Source organism: Oncorhynchus mykiss, chromosome 8 (assembly GCF_057628025.1).
Source record: "Oncorhynchus mykiss isolate SJ-2025 chromosome 8, ASM5762802v1, whole genome shotgun sequence".
Classification (NCBI taxonomy): Eukaryota; Metazoa; Chordata; class Actinopteri; order Salmoniformes; family Salmonidae; genus Oncorhynchus; species Oncorhynchus mykiss.
Window position 1 is genome coordinate 75812380 of NC_143029.1, and position 20019 is coordinate 75832398.

Here is a 20019-nt window from a genome sequence, read left to right on the forward strand (position 1 = left end):
TTTTTTTATTGTTGTTTTAAACAATGTTGCAACACCTCCATTTTCTCCTGTTAAGTCCTACTGAACAAGACCCTGCCTGATCTGTGTTCCACTATTCATTCACTTGTCTTGAGATACTTTAGCTCTCAAGTGTAACCTCTGAGTGAGTATCCCCTAGCCACCATTACCTAGTCAACTGTCTTGATCTTCTTCTCCGGGCACATCTCCTTCAGTGTCAATGTGGCATCCAGGGAGAAGGTAGCCACCAGAGTAAGTATGGTTTCCAAGGCTTTCAACTAGCCGGGGTAGCCAGGCAGCAGAGTTTGATTGTTGTGCAGGGCCAGGCACAGCCCCATGATAACCACCAGGGCTCCTTCTGCGATGTTGTCCCTAGAATGCAGAGCCAGCCAGGCCAGCAGGGAGGGCACCACACTGTTGCCCAGGTTCATCCAGTCGTGCTGGGCAGGGAAAGCCCCAGTAGGCCCCGGCCCAGGAAGGACATTATGGAGGCCCCATAGACCACCTGGGCGTAGGCCACCTCAGGGAGGTAGGACTGGGTCACCGCTATCAGCAGGGGGGCACCCAGGAATGGAAGGAGGGCGGAGAAGCCGAGGCATTGACCAGGGTTTTCATGCTGAGGCGATGTTGGTTCTCTCCTCCCAGGGGTCCTGGGAGCGGAACCTGGAGGTGGCTAGTCTCCAGAACAGTATCGAAGTCACCATGGAAACTTGTGGAGATATCAAGTGGTTGGAACTGGTGTAAAAACATTCCCTCTTCACTGTGCAGCTGGACCCCCAGAGTATCTGTTGCAGAGATCGCCATGTTGGACCCTGAGAGTAAAAAAAAGAGTGTTGCTGAAAGCATTTCTCAGTAGGGTTTAATATGATCTGGCCCACTGTGTCTATCCTGGTCCAGAGAACCCTGATGTTTTGGGCTATTTGTTGCAAGGTCAATTTGACAGATAGACCAATATGATGGTGTCATAGAAGCTGTTTCTACTTACCACACAAGAATTCAATTGTCTATTCAATGCAAATGAGATTTTAAAAAAAATGTAACTAAAAGGGGAAGAGGTGAATGTGCATTTGTGCAGATCAATAATAAAATTAGCCATTGCATAGGCTTGTAAGGTCGATTACTCGATTCACTGTGTCTGACGAAAGTTTGATTTCTGCAACGATCGATTAGTGTGCCTTCCTGGAAAATAGTGTGTCGCATTCAATATCACAAATATGTAGCTAGCTAGTACTTTGTTTTAGTACTAGTTAAACAGGGACGGCAGGTACTGGATCGAATCCCCGAGCTGACAAGGTAAAAATCTGTCGTTCTGCCCCTGAACAAGGCAGTTAACCCCCTGTTCCCCGGTTGGCCATCATTGTAAATAAGAATTTGTTTCTGACTTGCCTAGTTAAATAAAGGTTAAATAAAGAAATAAAGACAATTTTGATCGCAAAATGTTTTGACTCTAATTTATTTCTAATCTGTTTCGACGTTTTTAGTATACAACAAATCCCACTCCTATTCGATTTGAAACAAAATGCTACGCGTCTGAGGTTGCAAAATTATAAGAACTTGAACGTACCCCAGATAAGTAAACTCCGCGAGCGCACCAAAAATCCAAACAAACACCCAATCGACACTTTAATCTGGAGGCACATAGCAGGACGAAAGTATTGCAGTGCTAATGGAATATTAATAGTCAAGATATATTTTTTAAATCATATTTCTTGAAGATATTGCTTGATATAAGTAGGTTTTGGCATCATCCTATAAAATCTAGCAAGCTAACGTTATTAGCTAGCTAGCGCCCGAATCCCCCGACCCGGTGTGGGCTAACGCGGTAGCCATTTTGAAGCCGTGTTGTGCCAACGAAGCGAAGGTCTGTTTACCTTTTATTTGCAGAAATTTGACAGCAATATTAGAAACAACTTCACGTTACTCTGTTGCAAAAATATATTGTATGTGTTTGAGACTGGGTCGTAGTTTTGCGAGTTACTGTATGTTAGCTAGTTGACTTGCTAGCTTTGGTGATAGTCGTGGCTAGCTAGCTTGCTAACAACTTGGTTACAACGAGTTTACAAGGAATATACTGTACATTGCATGGCCAAAAGTATGTGGATACCTACTCGTTGAACATCTCATACCAAAATCATAGCCTATTAGCATTAATATGGAGTTGGTTCCCCCTTTGCTGCAGATGCAGCCTACACTCTTCTGGGAAGGCTTTCCACTAGAGCATTAGTGAGGTCCGGCACTGATGTTGGGTGATTAGGCCTGGCTCGTAGTCGGTGCTCCAATTCTTCCCAAACGTGGTCGATGGGGTTGAGGTCAGGGCTTTGTGCAAGCCAGTCAAGTTCTTCCATACCGATCTCGACAAACCATTTCTCAATGGACCTCGCATTGTGCACAGGAGGAATTGTCCTGATAAAATACCTTCCCCAAACTGTTGCCACAAAGTTGGAAGCACAGAATCATCTAGAATATCAATGTATGCTGTAGCGTTAAGATTTCCCTTTACTGGAACTAAGCCCAAACCATGCAAAACAGCCCCGGACCATTATTCCTCCTCCACTAAACTTTACAGTTGTAAGTATGCATTTGGGTAGGTAGCGTTCTCCTGGCATCCGGCTAACCCTGATTCGGCCGTCGGACCGCCAGATGGTGAAGCGTGATTCATCACTCCAGAGAACATGTTTCCACTGCTCCAGTCCAATGGCGGCGAGCTTTGCACCACTCCAGCTAACGCTTGGCATTGTGCATGGGGATCTTAGGCTTGTGTGTTGCTGCTCGGCAATGTAAACTAATTTCATGAAGCTCCCAACGAACAGTTATTTTTCTGACGTTGCTTCCAGAGGCAGTTTGGAACTCGCTAGTGAGTGTTACAACAGAGGACTGACGGTTTTTACGCACTACAGAGCTCTGCGGTCCCGTTCTGTGAGCTTGTGTGGCCTACCACCCTGTGGCTGAGCCGTTGTTGCCCCTAGACGTTTCCACTTCACCACGTTGAAAGTCACTGAGCTCTTCAGTAAGGCCATACTACTGCCAATGTTTGTCTATGGCGATTGCATGGCTGTGTGCTCAATTTTATACACCTGTCTGCAACAGTTGTGGCTGTAATAGCCGAATCCACTAATTTGAAGGGGTGTCCATACTTTTGTAGCTAGCCAGATAATTAGCTAGCAGTGATTGAAGTTTTTGCTTCCTGAATCTGCTCAAATTATTTCTTAACTTGCTAAGAATTTTGACAGTGCCTTAACTTGTTTGTAAAAGTGAATGTGTCCACAATAACTTGGTCAACTCAATACACAATGGAAGCCATTGGACAGCCTATCACAGTGCTATAAAGGATATTTTAATAAAAATATATAACTTTTAACTAGGCACTAAGCACTACAGCTTTATGATCATGACATGCTGTGAGTGGGTTGCAGTTCTTAGTAGTTAGAGAATACAATCACTCACTGCCCGATTTAGATCAGGGGCTGGGAGAGAGAGAAACATTTCAGGTCTAGAATATTTTTAGACTGGTATACATATTTGATAAAAGCTTGCAGTTTTATAAGAGAGTATAAAATGTCTTAAGAGCTCTGGTTTTTGATTATGTTTTGCTTCAAAACGTTTCTTTTTACCATTGCAATGTGTTTGCTGTCTTTTGAATGAGAAGCTATATTGTGGGTTCATCAAAGGTGTTCTGGGAGAACTATTCATCAAGTTTGACGTACACTACATATTGTGCTGGAAACATGACTCGGGTATATACCTGCCTAAACTTGTAAGCTAAGGGTCTGTGCATTACAACCTTACCGGTGTGTCTGAGATTCAAAAGTATTTCTGTTTTTGTGTTTGCAGGTCCGGTCTGCATAAGTGCAGATACTACTACATGTGAAAGCAACGCTACAAGAGGACTGAAAATACTAGGAGTAACTGCACAGAACCTGCCTGTCCTTCTGACACATGCTCCATATGTTCCTACACTTTCTTTGCTTTGAAGAAAGGAAGATATTTGCCTTTCAGAGGTTCCCTCTTTTATGGACAAGTTTATTTTTTGTCTTTCAACAAAGTGTCCCAGGTGTGTTGTGACACACAGAACACTGATTGTAAGCAATTGCTGTTATACTGTTTAAAAACCTTTGCACTCTCATCCTTCAACCACACAACTACAGCTAATTATACCAGCAAATACAATAGAACAGATGAAGAAAGCAACCAATCTAATCAGCCGTTGAAACACCATTGTCCTTAGCATGCATTGAAAAGCTGCATTATAATGCGTTGTTCTGCAGTATCAACATTTCACTGACCGGAATTGAAGATGTCAGAAATGTAACAGTGGATTCTACTGCCTTTACTGTCATGTGACTGTAATACTAGACACCCTTTTTTTCCCTTCAACCCCAGACAGCCTTTTCACCAGTTTAATGAGGTGAGCTGTGGTTTTCAGTGACCTCCATTGGCATAAAAAGAGGTCTCTGAATTTATTTATTTTCTGCATGTGTTTGGGTAGAGCCTAAAATGACTAAGAGCTGGCACTCATAGTGGCAGGAGAAGAGCCAGAACCTCCTTCCAGCACACTTCTGATGTCATAGTGAAACCGTCCCGTTCACACTGACAGGGCTCGATGCCCCAGAGCTTCCAATCTCAGCAGACAACCTGCACCTGCCTCTCCCATTGGGCAATTCACTTGCCTGTCTACTGAGCCCACCAATCAGAACCTTCTGTTTCACAAAACGGATCAAGCAGGTTCCATGTGTCTCTTCCCCTGACTCTACCTGCTTCGGTAGAGTGATCAGGACGAATTTGGGGGTAACAACGCGCCTCTGGATCACCATTCCAGATAATCCCAGAATCCTGTGACCCGACTCCCAACTTTTCACCCTGGACGACGGGGTCTGCCTCTGGGGAAAGGGGCTGTTCTGTCCTGGAGGAGGAGGAGGGCTCGGCAGTGAGGTGCTGCTCTCCATCACACACTCTGAGTCAATCCCACAGAGGAGGCAGAGACCGAGAGGAAGAGGAGAGGACTTCAGAGCCAAAGACTCTGGGGTAATAATGACAAGTCTTATGTAACAATGTGTTTCTTTTGTCCCAAAATCCAAGATTTCTCATTCATTTTACTCTGTGTCAGATCCTTGCCATGAGGTTTGATGCCTCGATCCACTGACAGGAGACACTGGACCTAAATGGCGCAGCATGACTTTGTTCCTGCCTGGCTTAACTTCTCCACGCCCCAGCCTGCCAAGGTGAGACCGTGTTTGTGTGGGTATTTACGTATGTTTGTGTGTGCGCACAAGCAGGGGCAAGCTTATTGGGGGCAGACTGACTGCAATCAGCACAGGAAAAATAGTCTGTATGAAGGGAAACAGACAGGAGAAAAACAAGGAAGTCATATTGAATGAATGTAGACTGTAATGGAGAGAGGATGAAGAAACTGACAGGGAGTGAAGGGGATTTTGCTTGTTATATTATCATTCCTCATAGAGTTGCTATCTTCCAGGCTCTGTATGATTGATTTGTAATGTGTTTTTTTCTGTGGTAAGTGAAAGCAGTAGAATACATTTGATTTTTTATTTAACTAGAAAGGGAAGGTGAATGGACAGAGACAGAAGTGTAAAAAGCAGGAGAGCCTGTTGGGGTGTTGTCTTGCTCATGGGACTACTAGACATGGGATTGAGATTCAGCTAAATGAGAACCGTGGTCGTCAGAGTGTAGCCTATACCAGGTGATTTTTTTTTCAGGTTGTACACCAGCCAAATTAGTTGTGGATACCGATCTCAACATTGGCAGTCCAGTAAGATCAAGCTGATAGTAGTGACTGATGGACAACACAAAGTTATTACATAAACACCAAACCTAAGCTGCTTAATGTCCACATGACTGTATATTACATAGATACACTACATGACCAAAGGTATGTGGACACCTGCTCGTCAAACATCTCATTCCAAAATCATGGGCATTAATATGGAGTTGCTTTGCTGCTATAACAGTCTCTACTCTTCTGGGGAAGGTCTTCCACTAGATGTTGGAAAATTGCTGCAGGGACTTGCTTCCATTCAGCCACGAGCATTAATGAGGTCGAGCACTGATGTTGGGTGATTAGGCCTGGCTCGCAGTCGGCGTTCCAATTAATCTGAAAGGTGTTCGATGGGGTTGAGGTCAGTCCCATCGAGTTGTACGAGCTGCGCGCTTCAGCACTCGGTGGTCCCGTTCTGTAACTTGTGTGGCCCACCACTTCGCAGCTGAGCCGTTTTTGCTCCTAGACGTTGCCACTTCACAATTACAGCATTTACAGTTGACTAGGGCAGCTCTAGCGGGGCAGTATTTGATGAACTGACTTGTTGGAAAGGTGGCATCCTATGACGGTGCTACTTTGAACATCACTGAGCTCTTCAATAAGGCCATTCTACTGGCAATGTTTGTCTATGGAGATTGCATGGCGGTGTGCTCTATGTTATAAATCTGTCAGCAACTTGTGTGGCTGAAATGGCTGAATCCACTCATTTGAAAAGATGTCCACATACTTTGTATATATAGTGTATGTGTATTATGTATCTGTGTGACATTGTATTGCTAAATAAATCGGATGACAAATGTTGAGTTTGTTGTGAGAGAATTCGTTCCTGTTTCATAATTGTGTGTGTGGAGGTACTAGAAGACTAGGGGTATGATCTGGGAGCACGTGGTTTCACTTCACTGGCCTTTTTTTTTGTGTTGACAATGATGACGTCGTACTCTATGGCTGCAGTCTTGCGAGCTCCGACGCAACTTTTTTGTGATTCTTTTGGTGTTTTTCTTCGACTTTTTTTTTTACCCTGTACATGGCTTACTTACTTTCTAGTGTTATTTCTATTGTGTTTTTGTTATGTTTATAATACTATTGATTACTGCATTGTTGGGAATGAGGTTACAAGAAAGGCATTACACTGTACTTGTGCACGTGACAAAAATATAAGCGTTTTATTTTTGTATCCAGTCCCCTGCAGCCAGCCTAGAGAAGCATGGCGACCCCCATCACCACCGGAACAGCCGTGCTGCCGTGAGCCGTCGCCGACACAACTCCTCCGATGGCTTCTTTAACAACGGGCCCCTGCATGCCCCCGCAGGTAACACTGACAATCAGAACCCCCTGCGCGCCCCCCCAAAAACGTTGACAGCCTGCTTGAAAGAGCGGTGTTTGTTTCGTTACATAGTATTAAACTTACTGTCCTGTGTGTGTCTGCAGGTGATGGGTGGCAGCAGCCCTCTCTCCTCCTGAGACATGACTCTGTGGACTCTGGGGTGGCGAAGGGGGGGCACGGTGGTCTAGCGGGGGGGTCCTGCTGGAAGGAGGCTCATCCCACCTGGCACGGGGCAGCACAGGACAGGCACCACCACCCGGGGCGCCAACCCAAACGCCATGGGACGGGAGGAGGGGACAGGCAGGGGGGACACCGGCAGCGCAACGGCAACTTCCATCCCCGCAAGAGCGCCCCTGGGACCCTCTACCAGGACAAATTCCCCAATGATGAACACAGCAGGGAGGACAATCTGAAGTTTGTGGAAGAGGACTTTGTAAGTAATAATCTCATCCTCCATTCCTTGAAACCTCTTGACAACTTCTTGTCACATTTTACAGTCTTGAGGTACTGTGCCATTTGTCACATATTAGTCAATGGGCATAGTGACATTAAGACCTAACGGAAAATACCTGGATTGGTACAGCAAAACATAAAACATCATAGGAAATATACTGTATATACAAACTTGTGAAATAAAGTCAATGTTTTCCTACCAGCCCTCCCTTAACCCTGAAACAACTGGAAAGCCTGGGAACCAGATGAGGCCAGTGGCTCCTCACGCTGGAGTATGGGGTAATCCCTCTAATAGATGAATTGATCTATTGACATTACAAAGTTGACACCAGTAACATCTTCACAAAGTTCAGCCCACTCCCTTTGTCTCCATGTCATTACACCCCTCCTAACTAGTTGTTCCCATCTCTCCAGAGAACCCGCCTAGTGGCAAGCAGATGGTGTCTAAGATGCTGGTGATCAAGAAGGTTTCCAAGGAGGACCCAGGATGCACTGCGTTCTCTACTGGCTTCGCCAGCTCCGGAGCCCCGCCCATCAATGGCAGCAAAGCCCTGCCCACCATCACTAGCTCTACCCACTCAGTCTATAAGAACCTGGTGCCTAAGTCTGCCATGGTGCCCACCAAGCCCCCTCAGTGGAAGCCGAGTGGGAGAGACTCCACCAAGCCTGGCCTCCACCTGTCAGGACGAGACTCTGTCTTCACCAGCCCTGTGTCTGCAGCCAAACCCACCACCCAGCTACATAGCCACAACACCCCCAAAGAGGTGAGGACAGCTCTCCAGACCCCTTACACAGGCCAAAGGGGTTCATAGAGAGCGTATAGCAGGCCATACAAATCCAGCCCCGAGGAACAAAATAAAGGGAGAAAAGGTTTACGTAACTGTTAGAAACCACAAGCAAGGGCTCAATATTTTTCCTCCCTCTCTTTTCTATCAGCGTCCTTTCAGTACGACTCCTCCCATAGACATCGCCTCGTCGTCACGGCTGAAGCTGATGCGGCGCGGACCAGACCGGAAGAGTGACTTCCTGCGGACGCTGAAGGACGAGGTCACCGGTGACCTGACCTCCAGCAGCAGCCCTGGGACACCTGGAGAGGTACATAACACCCCTAGAAAATGTCCTAGTGGGACGCAAAGGCCCTCCAAAACAACATCCAAAATGTTACATTCAAACCAATTGAAGGTAAATTCACAGTCTGACCGAACGAAAATAAACCAGAGGCATGTCAAATGTGGAGCGTTACATGGCTCACCACATATGTAAGCAGAAGTGACCTGTTTTATTTTGGAGTCTATTCTTTGGTGTAAATGACTCCTCAGGGCGAGAGCAGCACCCCAGAGCCCAAAGCCTACAGCCAGGGAGTCTGCAATGAGAACGGCCTGTCTCACTCCCTCAGCGACTCAGACACTGATCACTTGTCTAGCTCACTGGAGGCAGAACACCGGTATGACTGACATATATACACACACACACACACACACACACCATCACTCTATTAAGCAGTGTTCACTGTTTCGTTGCAGGTTACTGAAGGCCATGGGCTGGCAGGAATACCCAGAAAACGATGACAGCTTCCTGCCCCTGACTCAGGAAGAGCTCAGAGAGTTCCAGACTAAAACTGAACATGTACGTCTGAGTTTGTGACACGATCTTACAATAATACCATTAATGTTATGAGCATCTTCGGTGACTGCTTTAAACCTCATAGGAAGAGACATGTTTAAATATAATGAAAATGGCTAGTGCTTAGGTAGCCTAGTGTATGTGCTGTTGCCAACTCTTCCATTGATGTCATGCTGTACGGTAGAGTTGTCTCAAGCACATAGTGTGGGACCAGGCTTGTGTCTGGAGACCCGTTTATACCTGGGTCTAACATATGTCCTTTGTCCACATTCTGATTGTGCCCAAATCTTTTGACCGGTGTAGATTATTAAAAGACTCCTTGTGATCTGACTGATCTGCATGGTCAAACCATTTAAATCATCATCATACTGGCCTCTAAAATCATTGACATTTAGTACAATGGACTTATGGCATCAATACTTGGAAAATTAAAATACTGGGAGTTTTTATACATCTATACAATACCAGTCAAAAGTTTGGACATTCAAGGGTTTTTCTTAATTTTTACTATTTTCTACATTGTAGAATAATAGTGAAGATGTCAACACTATGAAATAACACATATTGAATCATGTAGGAACCAAAAAAAGTGTTTTTAAAAAGTCTATATTTTAGATTCTTCAAAGTAGCCATGCTTTGCCTAGATGACAGCCTTGCACAATCTTGGCATTCTCTCAACCAGCTTCATGAGGAATGCTTTTCCAACAGTCTTGAAGGAATTCCCACATATGCTGAGCACTTGTTGGCTGCTTTTCCTTCACTCTGCAGTCCGACTCATCCCAGACCATCTCAATTGGGTTGAGGTCGGGTGATTTTGGAGGCCAGGTAATCTGATGCAGCACTCCATCACTCTCCTTGGTTAAATAGCCCTTACACAGCCTGGAGGTGTGTTGGGTCATTGTCCTGTTGAAAAACAATGAGTCCCATTAAGTGCAAACCAGATGGGATGGTGTATCGCTATAGAATGCTGGTTAAGTGTGCCTTGAATTCTAAATAAATTACGACAGTGTCACCAGCAAAGCACCATCACACCACCTCCTCCATGCTTCACGGTGGGAACCACAATTGAGATCATCCGTTCGCCTACTCTGCATCTCACAAAGACACGGCGGTTGGAACCAGAAATGTCAAATTTGGACTCATCAGACCAAAAGAGAGATTTCCAAAATGTCCATTGCTTGTGTTTCTCGGCCCAAGCAAGTCTCTTCTTATTATTGGTGTCCTTTAGTAGTGGTTTCTTTGCAGCAATTCGACCATGAAGGCCTGATTCACGCAGTCTCCTCTGAACAGTTGATGTTGAGATGTGTCTGTTACTTGAACTCTGAAGCATTTATTTGGGCTGCAATTTCTGAGGCTGGTAACTAATGAACTTCTCTACAGCACAGGTAACTCTGGGTTTTCCATTCCTGTGGTGGGAGCCAGTATCATCATAGCAATTGATGGTTTTTGCGACTGCACTTGAAGAAATGTTCAAAGTTATTGAAATGTTCCTAATTGACTGACCATGTCTTAAAGTAATGGACTGTTGTTTCTCTTTGCTTATTTGAGCTGTTCTTGCCATAATATGGACTTGTTATTTTACCCAATAGGGCTATCTTCTGTATACCACCCCTACCTTGTCACAACACAACTGATTGGTCAAATGCATTAAGGAAAGACATTCCACATTCACTTTTAAGAAGGCACACTTGTTAATGGGAATGCAATTTTAGGTGACTACCTCATGAAGCTGGTTGAAAGAATACCAAGAGTGTGCAAAGCTGTCATCAAGGCAAAGGGTGGCTACTTTGAAGAACCTCAAATCAAAAATATATTTTGAGGGACCAGGCTTGGTCTAATACTTTTGGTTACTACAGGATTCCATGTGTCATTTCATAGTTTGGATGTCTTCACTATTATTCTACGATGTAGAAAATAGTACAAATAAATGGTGTCCAAACTTTTGACTGGTACTGGTACTCTTTTTATAGCTTACAATCAATACTTGTTTTAAATTAAATACATTCATATTTTGAAAGATTCTGTAAAATAATTTCTGTACAGGGCGTAACCGGCAAATCTGGTCACAATGTGGACACAGACGGATATGAGAGAGACACAATACGTAGAAGCAACGGCTAGTGGGCACCATCAGAATGTGGATAAGATCAGGACAAAGGACGCATGTTAACACCAGGTATAAACAAGGCTTAGGTTTGTGTTTTCACTTAGGTTATTGTTCTTCCTAGCTGAAGAGGAATGGGATCATCCCCCTCCACTTCACCCACTGGAGGTGTGTTGCCGAGGCCCACTTAGAAAAGGACGAGGGCTCAGAGTCTGAAACCAGCAGCCAGACCTCAGACGATGATGATGTCAACTTGACGAAGTGGCTTTAAAGAACACACACCCCTCGTCTTCAGAACACCTGTTTGACTTATTCTTGCACAAGGGGAAATTCCAGTGGAAGTTCCTGCTCAGCCATGCAGATGTATTTTTTCCTGCGTTGCACCTCTTCCCTCGCTTTGTGGAACTGAGTGTTCGTCAAGAAAAGGGCAATGCACATCTGATTTAAGAGACTAACAATATTAAAATGGTATCCTGACATGTTTCAATAGGAATCAGGCCTTGGTGTTCTGATTGTGTCTATGAATGAGTTGGATTGCGATCATGGTTAATCAATGACATGTGGATTCAGTCACCATAGACAACTGTCTAATAGTGTTAACCGTGCTGGGTGGTCTAGCAGTTAGGGCTGGATTCAATTTGTATCCAAGTTGTGTTACACATGTCAGCTCAATCGGAGAGAACCTTCATTTTAACAAATCTACTGCTATACGGATTGAATCCAGCTGCTTAACAGTACACAAACCTGACAGTCAATAGTTCCCAGTTTCGACAAACCATGCAGACCTGTTACCACTAAGCCAGAGACTTAAGCCTAGATTCAATCAGTGCGGTTGAAATTTAAAGGTAATATCCCTGCGTTCGGAGCCTGCACTCACAGTAAACCCTGCATGTCGGCTCAACCGGAATTTACCTTCATTTCAACCACACTGTACTTCAGCGATAGGGATTGAAATGAGCTGTTAGTGGTTTAGCATTGTGCATCCGACACTAGTGTGACCTTCTGCTCCTTTGCCAAAGTGTCTCACCAACCCAGTCATCAGTGAATTCAACTGGGATGACCACAGCCAGGATATCTATTCTATAAGCATACATGTTTAGAGTACTCCACTGATCAATGCGAGGAGGAACTGGGACAGTAGTTTGTTTTTCCAAGAGGCGAGTCTTCTTGAAGTCTCTTTACACAAATCAAAGCTGACAAATTGATCAAGTAGGTAGTCTTTAATGATCTGGTACAAAACCTTACAAATATGAAAAAAAATCAAGAGGCACACAGTAGGAAGATGACACATTTACAACTTGATCTGCAGTAGGACGATGTGATGACAATCAGGAATTGGCATAAGTCACCAGGGCTTCACTGGCTGCAGGGGGAAACATGAGAATAATCACAATGAATGCATCTCTGAAGTCACAAAAAGCCACACATGCTATTGAATGTGAAACGAGCAGAGGGTGATCTACTTCATACATGTAAAAAAATAAAAAGTTGAGTAGTACATGTAGGTATTCCATGACAACCTTACAGGTTGTCTTGGGCTCCTGAGTGGCGCAGCGGTCTCAGTGCTAGAGGCATCACTACAGACCCTGGTTCGCTTCCAGGCTGTATCACAACTGGCTGTGATTTGGAGTCCCATAGGACGGTGCACAATTGGCCCAGGGTTTGGCCAGGGTTGGCCATCATTGTAAATCAGACTGTTCTAAACTGACTTGCCTAGTTAAAGGATAAATAAATAGTCACTTACTTACAGTGGAAAACACATACTCCATACATACCGTTCAACCTCCATTTTGTCTTTGACACCGTTGTCTCTGTTGCTGTTAACTTCAGTCTCCTGTTTAACCTTTTTAGAGTCGTTCTCCTTTACTGGACTGTCTCCCGGTTTCCTCTGTTAAACAATACAAAAATGTGTTTGTGGATACTGGGGGGGTGGATCTGGACGCAAATAGTTTCACTTCACTGACCTTTTTTCTGACCAGGTGTGAGATGTCAGAGGCAGGAGACTTTGAGGGGGCGTTTCCGTATGTGGATCTGACTTGAATCTGAGTGAGGGGAGGACACACCGACATATCCCTTAGAATACGTTGTTTAAAGGACAACAAATAAAGCTGACTAAAATCATGAGGCGCAGGCTTACTATAGATGCTGACGCCCCTCCGTTTTGAGAACTTCCACTCGGAGTTGGAAACGCTGAACCACCTGCCTGAAAAATAAACCAAAAACAACGAAGTGGAATCAAACTTCAAGCTCGACGTATTGCATAAATTCAAACCTTAATTAAGAGAGCCTAAAAAAGTAAGTGGGCTAGGACTGGGTCAATCACTGGTTAGAGCCACCATCTCAATCCCCTTCTCACCAGTGTCTCCTGCACCACAGCCTCTGCTGCAATAGCGGCAGCCATTTTCTGTCCCACGGTGGCGTCCTCAACCTTCTCCTGGATCTCTGGCAGCAGAGCCTTCAGCTCCTCCATCTCCTTTCTCTCCTCAGGGGCCACCTCTGCCCCCCCTGCCTTCTCCAGCACCTTGGCTGGGAGACAAACGATACAAGGGTGTTACAAGGTAGAAGAGTAACATTTTCCAAGAATAACACCAGCAGCCACCAACCGACCGTCTTTTGCTGTTGGAGGTAGGTGCACTTGATTCAGAAGTGTTCCCATTTTTAACCATTGCATTTGTCGAGGAGAGCGGTGGCTAAATCAACTATGTCTTCTGCCCTGGCCAATCGAATAGCTCAAATCACCATTCCTACTGCTTCCATGACCGTACAGCAAAGTTTGAAACTAGCCTATGTGAGATTTCATAACTTTTGAAACCATGACCAGAGAGAGACAGAATACCGCAAAGAGCTGATCTTTCAAATTAATAACACGCTTCACCTTACTTCCACTCACGCTGTAGCTGCAATGAATGAGTAGCCAACTACCGATAAGCCTGCATCGTGTCCATTTTAATATCCAGGAATATTTCACTTTCTCTGGTCATAGGAACATGAATTTGTGCATGAGGCAGAAATAATGAGGTGCCACTCAAGCTTCGCCATCAGGTGGAAGACTATCCCCTCTGGTCAGTCTCACCGGAGGAAAGGAGAGAACAGGGACCGGGAGAGGTGAACCCTCCGCTGTTCCCTCCCTCCGTAGACTGACCATCAGATTTCAATTTATGCTCAGCTGTGCCTCGCAAGTTATACAACAATTTTGTTATCAAAGCTAGAGTTGTGAAATATATGATCTGAGAATAACATTGGCAGGCCAGGCATATAGCTAATATGCTGTGATAATATATTAGGCCTACTGCACACATCTCATTCCTACAGAACTGGTTTTATTAGATTAATGTTGCATAGACTTTTTAAATCCTATTTATACATACACATATAGAGACACTACCACCGTTCAAAAGTTTGGGATCACTTAGAAACAGTGAAGAGGCGACTCCAGGATGCTGGCCTTCTAGGCAGAGTTGCAAAGAAAAATACATCGCAGGCCAATAAAAACAGATCGGAGGGTGAGGGCTAGGGCCAGAGTGGGGTAACATCTCACAGCAAGAACTCGCTAATCTGATGCAGTCCATGAAGAGATGCACTGCATTACTTAATGCAGCTGGTGGCCACCAGATATTGACTGTTATTTTTTATTTTGACCCCCCTTTTGTTCAGGGACACATTATTCCATTTCTGTTAGTCACATGTCTGTGGAACTTGTTCAGTTTCTCTCAGTTGTTCAATTATGTACATACAAATATTTGCATATGTTAAGTTTGCTGAAAATAAACACAGTTGACAGTGAGGACGTTCCTTTTTTTGCTTAGATATAGTAGATCTTTGCTTGCTTTTTGACTGCGAAAGTAATCTCTACTCAGAAAAGGTTGGTTACCACTGATCTAAACAATTCATTTCAAAATGAGAATCTCACTGATCACATTCACCTCCTCACCTAGTCTGCTCTTGATAACCCTAGCAGAGTGGTTGAAGTGTTCGATGGCCTGGCTGTACTGGCAGTCAGAGCAGAGGGTGAGGCCCAGCTGGTAGTGAGTCTCGGCCAGCAGGCGGCTGTCTGAGGCCAGGTGCTTCAGCTGTAGGGACAGGCACTCCTGGAAGTCATCCACCGCCTGGCTGTAATTGCCTGGGGAGGAAATCGAACAGGTAGTTAGGAACACACCTCACAGAAGCACAATGTAGGAGCCAACCCCATATCAATCCATACAAAAATGGGCCAACCCAAAGTACCAGCGGTGGTTGAGAAAGTACCTGATTCAGCCGCTACTTCTCCCAGATTCAGATGGGCCTGGGCTGCCAGGAGCTGGTCCTCCTTACCCTCTTTCCTTCAATAGAACACAAACAAACTGAGGCTCTCAAACTGTTAAGTCTGTCTCATATGCATCAATCCAACGGCTCAAATTGATTTGTTGGAATAGACTTGAGCACGTACACAACAACTGGAGGATAGCAGGGTAAAACAGGGACGAGTGGGTATTTATTTCCTACCGTACCTTTTGTAGATGACCTTCGCCACCTCCAGCATCTCCCAGGCTAACTGCAGGTTGCCCACTTCCTCATCATCACTGTCCTCCGGTATGTCCTCCTGAGGTCAAACGGTAATCGAATGTTAACTTACTGACTTTACAACAGCTAAACCATCGGCAGGAATACATAGGTCAGTAGTAGATGAAGTATCACCTTTTCTTCCCCATCCTCACCATCTGAAACATTGACAGAAGTGTGTGTGAGTGCATGACATTTATTTTCTCGCATCAAAGATATTGTGTAAACATTATGACGGGTTTGCCTCAAACCTCCATCCTCCTCTTCTGGGTTGTCTGATGATTCTTTAGTCTCAGCTTTGTCACCCTTCTTCTCTCCGATAACTTTCTCCTCGCCGTTCGTGGTGTCAGAACCGTTAACATGGCCATTCATAGTCTGTCCCTCCTCGCCTCCTCCAGTCTCCTCCACTGTGTTCTTATCTGAATCCTCGCCGTTCGTGGTGTCAGAACCGTTAACATGGCCGTTCATAGTCTGTCCCTCCTCGCCTCCTCCAGTCTCCTCCACTGTGTTCTTATCTGAATCCTCGCCGTTCGTGGTGTCAGAACCGTTAACATGGCCGTTCATAGTCTGTCCCTCCTCGCCTCCTCCAGTCTCCTCCACTGTGTTCTTATCTGAATCCTCGCCGTTCTTCTCTTCTTCTGCCATGGCATCATAGACCTGAACTCTGAGGTCATCCCTGGTCTTCTCTGTGATAATAACAAAAAGGTATATTGAGAAGCGTGTAATATATATATTTTTTAAACAGGTAAATGTGACTACCACATTATACCGCATTATCTGATATACAGCATTATCTGCATTATCAGAGAGATCAACAACCACTAGGCCAAATTGTATACTTTTTTTCAACATGACCGCTGTACCTTTAGGCAAGCATCAACTACATGTGGCTTAACAATGCAAAATGCTTACCATCAACATTGTCTGTGCTTTCAATGTTGGAGTCTTTGGGCTTCTCCTCTTCCTCTTCTTCTGGAACCCCTGTCAGAGCGTTCCCCAAGACACCATTCTCCATCCTGCAACACAATGACAACATTACATTTAAGTCTTAGTTACAACTGTAACAGCAGTGGTTCTGAGACCAAAATACTGTTTACGACCAGCATTCAGTGGGGTACATCACTAAAATACTGTGAAGGACAGTGAACACCTACCTAGCAAGCTCTAAGAGAGCTTTACCACACAGGAAGAAAGCCTCCCCACACTCATCTGCTGTGTCACCATACCTTTTGGCTCTGGGAGAAAAAAAAAGGTTAAGTTATTTATTAATAAATGAATAAGTAATCGCGAATAATTTTACAGACCAATTCTTTCAGTGTGTCACTTGACTTCCACCCCTACTCACAACATCCCGCAGGCTTCTTGAAGGTAGTTGACCGCTGATACCACGTCCCCCATGACAAGATGTCTCTTCCCTGTGCCAATGAGTTTGTTTGCCTCCTCCATAACCATTTTGCAACTAGAAGAAAACATTGATAACCAAGTCATTTTTGCTGTCTGTTAATGTCGGCACTAACAAAGTGGCTATCTAGCTACATTGGAAACAATATTCAACTGACTTGAATAAAGACCCGTAGCGAGCTAACGAATCGTGCATTCGTTTACGAACGCAATAACTAACGTGAAGCGGTGAAATTTGGTGGTTGCAACTCCACTTCTAGCTTCTCATCTCAGTAACGTTAGCGAGTTTTCGCAAACCCTGTTCAGTGATACTTTCCTGGCCATGATCATTAAACACATCTTATGGTAAACATGTACATACCGTGGATGCGAGTAGCTATAAAAGTCTATCAGAAGAAACAAGGAAAAACAAGCACAGCTCTCTCGGTCTAATTGTTCCAAAAATGGCGCCAAATTTGCTAATAATTTCCTGTCAACTTCTTCTTGGAGAAGACGCGGGAGAAAAATTAAAGTTGCAGTGACACATTTTTATATCCGTCGAATACTGGGGGGGACTCAGTCCAACTGGGGGGGACTCAGTCCAACTGGAAGGGAGGTCCGGAGTGAAAACGTTTGGTAACCCCTGGTTTAATTTACATGGGAGAAAGTATGGTGACAAAAGCCAGTAGCAAAGCAAATGATTTGTGCATTTACCAGTAAGAAAGTATCAGTGTGATACTGTTCTACTTTGCCTACAAGTGGGGATTTAGAAGTCTCTCCATCTCACATCACCTCTGATCAAAGGAACCCTCAATGAGACTGCCTCTTTGAGCCCTTCACAATGGCACCTGTCATGCAATAATTTGATTGAACTCCAGTATGCATGAGATGCAAGCCTCGGGTCTTAATCAAGGACGTAGAGATCAGAGCAGATGAAGGTTCAAAACAACTCAGAAGTGTTCTTTCACCACACCACACATTTCTCTCAAGATGCATTTAGTCAGCTCGGTTCACTTCACAAAATGTTAATACTAGTTGTCCTAATGGAACCAATAAAGTTGTATTGAATTGAATTAAATCAGAGACATCAGCTCTGTCAGGCCTGTATGCGCCTGTCCAAGATCCACCCAGAGAGAGCTGACAGGTGTGAAGGCCCTTGTAAATAACTTGCTGCTCTTGCTCTGTCCAGGGAGATGAGAGAGAGCAGCCCTGCTGTCAGTGCCTGCTGTGAGGTGAGCTCTAGTATCAACCCCCTCACTGAAGAACCCCTGCTAGCTCCCCTGTTACAGCCTTGTCAAGGCAGGCCTGGACATGACAGCCAATCACAGGGCAGGCCAGGAAATAACAACCAATCACAGGGCAGGCCTGGACATGACACCGCCAATCAGGCTCACAGTGAGACCCATCACACCAATTTGGTCATACATCTTCATCAACACAATACTTCTATTCTAATACCCTGTGTCCTATGAATTGTAGAATGCAAATGTGTATGGTGAATTGTAAATGTAATTGAAATGTAAATGTGTATTGTTAATTGTAAATGTAATTGAAATGAAAATGTGTATTGTTAATTGTAAATGTAAATGTAATTGAAATGTAAATGTGAATTATGTGTCCTATGGTCACCTGTGCTAGATAGTGTGGGGGTAGACAGCGCCTGGGAAGTCTTTAAATGTAGATTCCTTGATGTGGTGAATGTGATGGCTCCCATTAGACGGGCCAGGGTAAAGCAGAGATCTAGCCCTTGGTTTAATCATGAGATTCTAGAATCTATCCAAGCAAGGAATAAGGCCTTTAAAAAATGCAAGAACTCTCAAGAGCCGCCTGATTTTGTCCTATATAAACGCCACAGAAATTAAGCACAGATCAGGATGGATGAAGCTAAGAGGGGTTACTTTGCTGAGAAAATAATTGAGAACAAAAATGACCCTAAAAAGCTTTGGAAATCATTTAAGAAACTAGGCTGTAGTAGTATTACCAAAAACAAACTAAACAGTATTGGATTGAACATCAGGGGGGAGATGATATATGAAAAAGCAGAGGTTGCCAATGAATTCAACTATTTTTTTACTTATGTTGCCAGCAAGCTGGTTAGCAAGCTGCCCACCAGTTCTGGTTTGTATGGAAGCAAAGGAGTCAATAAGTATTATGTAGGCCTCCCGGGTGGTGCAGTGGTTAAGGGCGCTGTACTGCAGCGCCAGCTGTGCCATCAGAGTCCCTGGGTTTGCGCCCAGGCTCTGTCGTAACCGGCCGCGACCGGGAGGTCCGTGGGGCGACGCACAATTGGCCTAGTGTCGTCTGGGTTAGGGAGGGCTTGGTCGGTAGGGATGTCCTTGTCTCATCGTGCACCAGCAACTCCTGTGGTGCGCGCTAACCAAGGTTGCCAGGTGCACGGTGTAGCTTCCAACACATTGGTGCGGCTGGCTTCCGGGTTGGATGCACGCTGTGTTAAGAAGCAGTGCGGCTGGTTGGGTTGTGTATCGGAGGACGCATGACTTTCAACTTTCATCTCTCCCGAGCCCGTACGGGAGTTGTAGCGATGAGACAAGATAGTAGCTACTACAAAAAAAAAACAAAAAAAAAAAGAAGTATGTAGAGTTAGGGGTTCAGCCAAACTCTTTTTCTTTTGCAAAGGTAGCAACAGCCAAAATAGTCAGTATGCTGGCAGAGCTTAAATGCTCCAAAACCACAGACCTGGATAATATTCCTGCAAGGTTTCTTATAGATTCTGCTGAGCAAATTGGCCCTTGTAGTACGCATATCGTTAATCTCTCTCTTGAACAATGTACCTTTTCCAGGGACATGAAACAAGCTAAAGTTATA

General features: G+C 44.7%; 2 protein-coding genes and 1 pseudogene across 4 annotated transcripts; 1 reads left to right on the plus strand and 2 right to left on the minus strand.

The window, feature by feature from the left end:
* Window positions 1–18: 18 nt before the first annotated feature.
* On the minus strand, window positions 19–944 carry LOC110530984 (transmembrane protein 69-like; annotated as a pseudogene).
* A 201-nt stretch (window positions 945–1145) lies between these two features.
* On the plus strand, window positions 1146–11771 carry LOC110530543 (vasculin-like protein 1). 3 transcript variants are annotated; one of them, XM_090182603.1, is made up of 11 exons: window positions 1146–1290; window positions 3829–5019; window positions 5102–5216; window positions 6950–7079; window positions 7199–7527; window positions 7751–7826; window positions 7962–8311; window positions 8484–8642; window positions 8867–8991; window positions 9071–9173; window positions 11399–11771. In XM_090182603.1, the coding sequence occupies exons 3-11, from the start codon at window positions 5157–5159 to the stop codon at window positions 11543–11545; spliced, it is 1479 nt and encodes a 492-aa protein (XP_090038729.1). In that variant the 5' UTR covers window positions 1146–1290; window positions 3829–5019; window positions 5102–5156; the 3' UTR covers window positions 11546–11771. The 3 variants fall into 3 exon arrangements, with proteins under 3 accessions (XP_090038729.1, XP_021469390.2, XP_090038730.1); XM_021613715.3 differs by lacking the exon at window positions 1146–1290 and adding an exon at window positions 1538–1858; XM_090182604.1 differs by lacking the exon at window positions 1146–1290 and adding an exon at window positions 1543–1858 and having other exon boundaries at window positions 11382–11771.
* A 708-nt stretch (window positions 11772–12479) lies between these two features.
* On the minus strand, window positions 12480–17824 carry LOC110530542 (histone-binding protein N1/N2). The gene is made up of 14 exons (XM_021613710.3): window positions 17576–17824; window positions 17159–17272; window positions 16968–17048; window positions 16726–16829; window positions 16065–16499; window positions 15949–15971; window positions 15762–15853; window positions 15520–15593; window positions 15206–15394; window positions 13631–13800; window positions 13412–13477; window positions 13239–13316; window positions 13050–13162; window positions 12480–12637 (listed from the first exon to the last, which is right to left on the minus strand). Exons 2-14 carry the CDS (start codon window positions 17263–17265, stop codon window positions 12631–12633), a joined length of 1539 nt encoding a protein of 512 aa, XP_021469385.3. The 5' UTR covers window positions 17266–17272; window positions 17576–17824; the 3' UTR covers window positions 12480–12630.
* Window positions 17825–20019: the final 2195 nt, after the last annotated feature.

What these genes read in the sequence shown, in the direction of transcription:
- LOC110530543 (XM_090182603.1), top strand. Translation starts at nt 5,157, where the DNA reads ATGGCGCAGCATGACTTTGTTCCTGCCTGGCTTAACTTCTCCACGCCC. An exon ending in GCCCCTGCATGCCCCCGCAG is followed by an intron (nt 7,080 to 7,198) that starts GTAACACTGACA and finishes GTGTGTCTGCAG; the next exon opens with GTGATGGGTGGCAGCAGCCC. An exon ending in TCCAGACTAAAACTGAACAT is followed by an intron (nt 9,174 to 11,398) that starts GTACGTCTGAGT and finishes TGTTCTTCCTAG; the next exon opens with CTGAAGAGGAATGGGATCAT.
- LOC110530542 (XM_021613710.3), bottom strand. Translation starts at nt 17,265, where the DNA reads ATGGTTATGGAGGAGGCAAACAAACTCATTGGCACAGGGAAGAGACAT. An exon ending in GCTCTCTTAGAGCTTGCTAG is followed by an intron (nt 16,830 to 16,967) that starts GTAGGTGTTCAC and finishes ATTGTGTTGCAG; the next exon opens with GATGGAGAATGGTGTCTTGG. An exon ending in AGAAGTAGCGGCTGAATCAG is followed by an intron (nt 15,395 to 15,519) that starts GTACTTTCTCAA and finishes TTTCCTCCCCAG; the next exon opens with GCAATTACAGCCAGGCGGTG.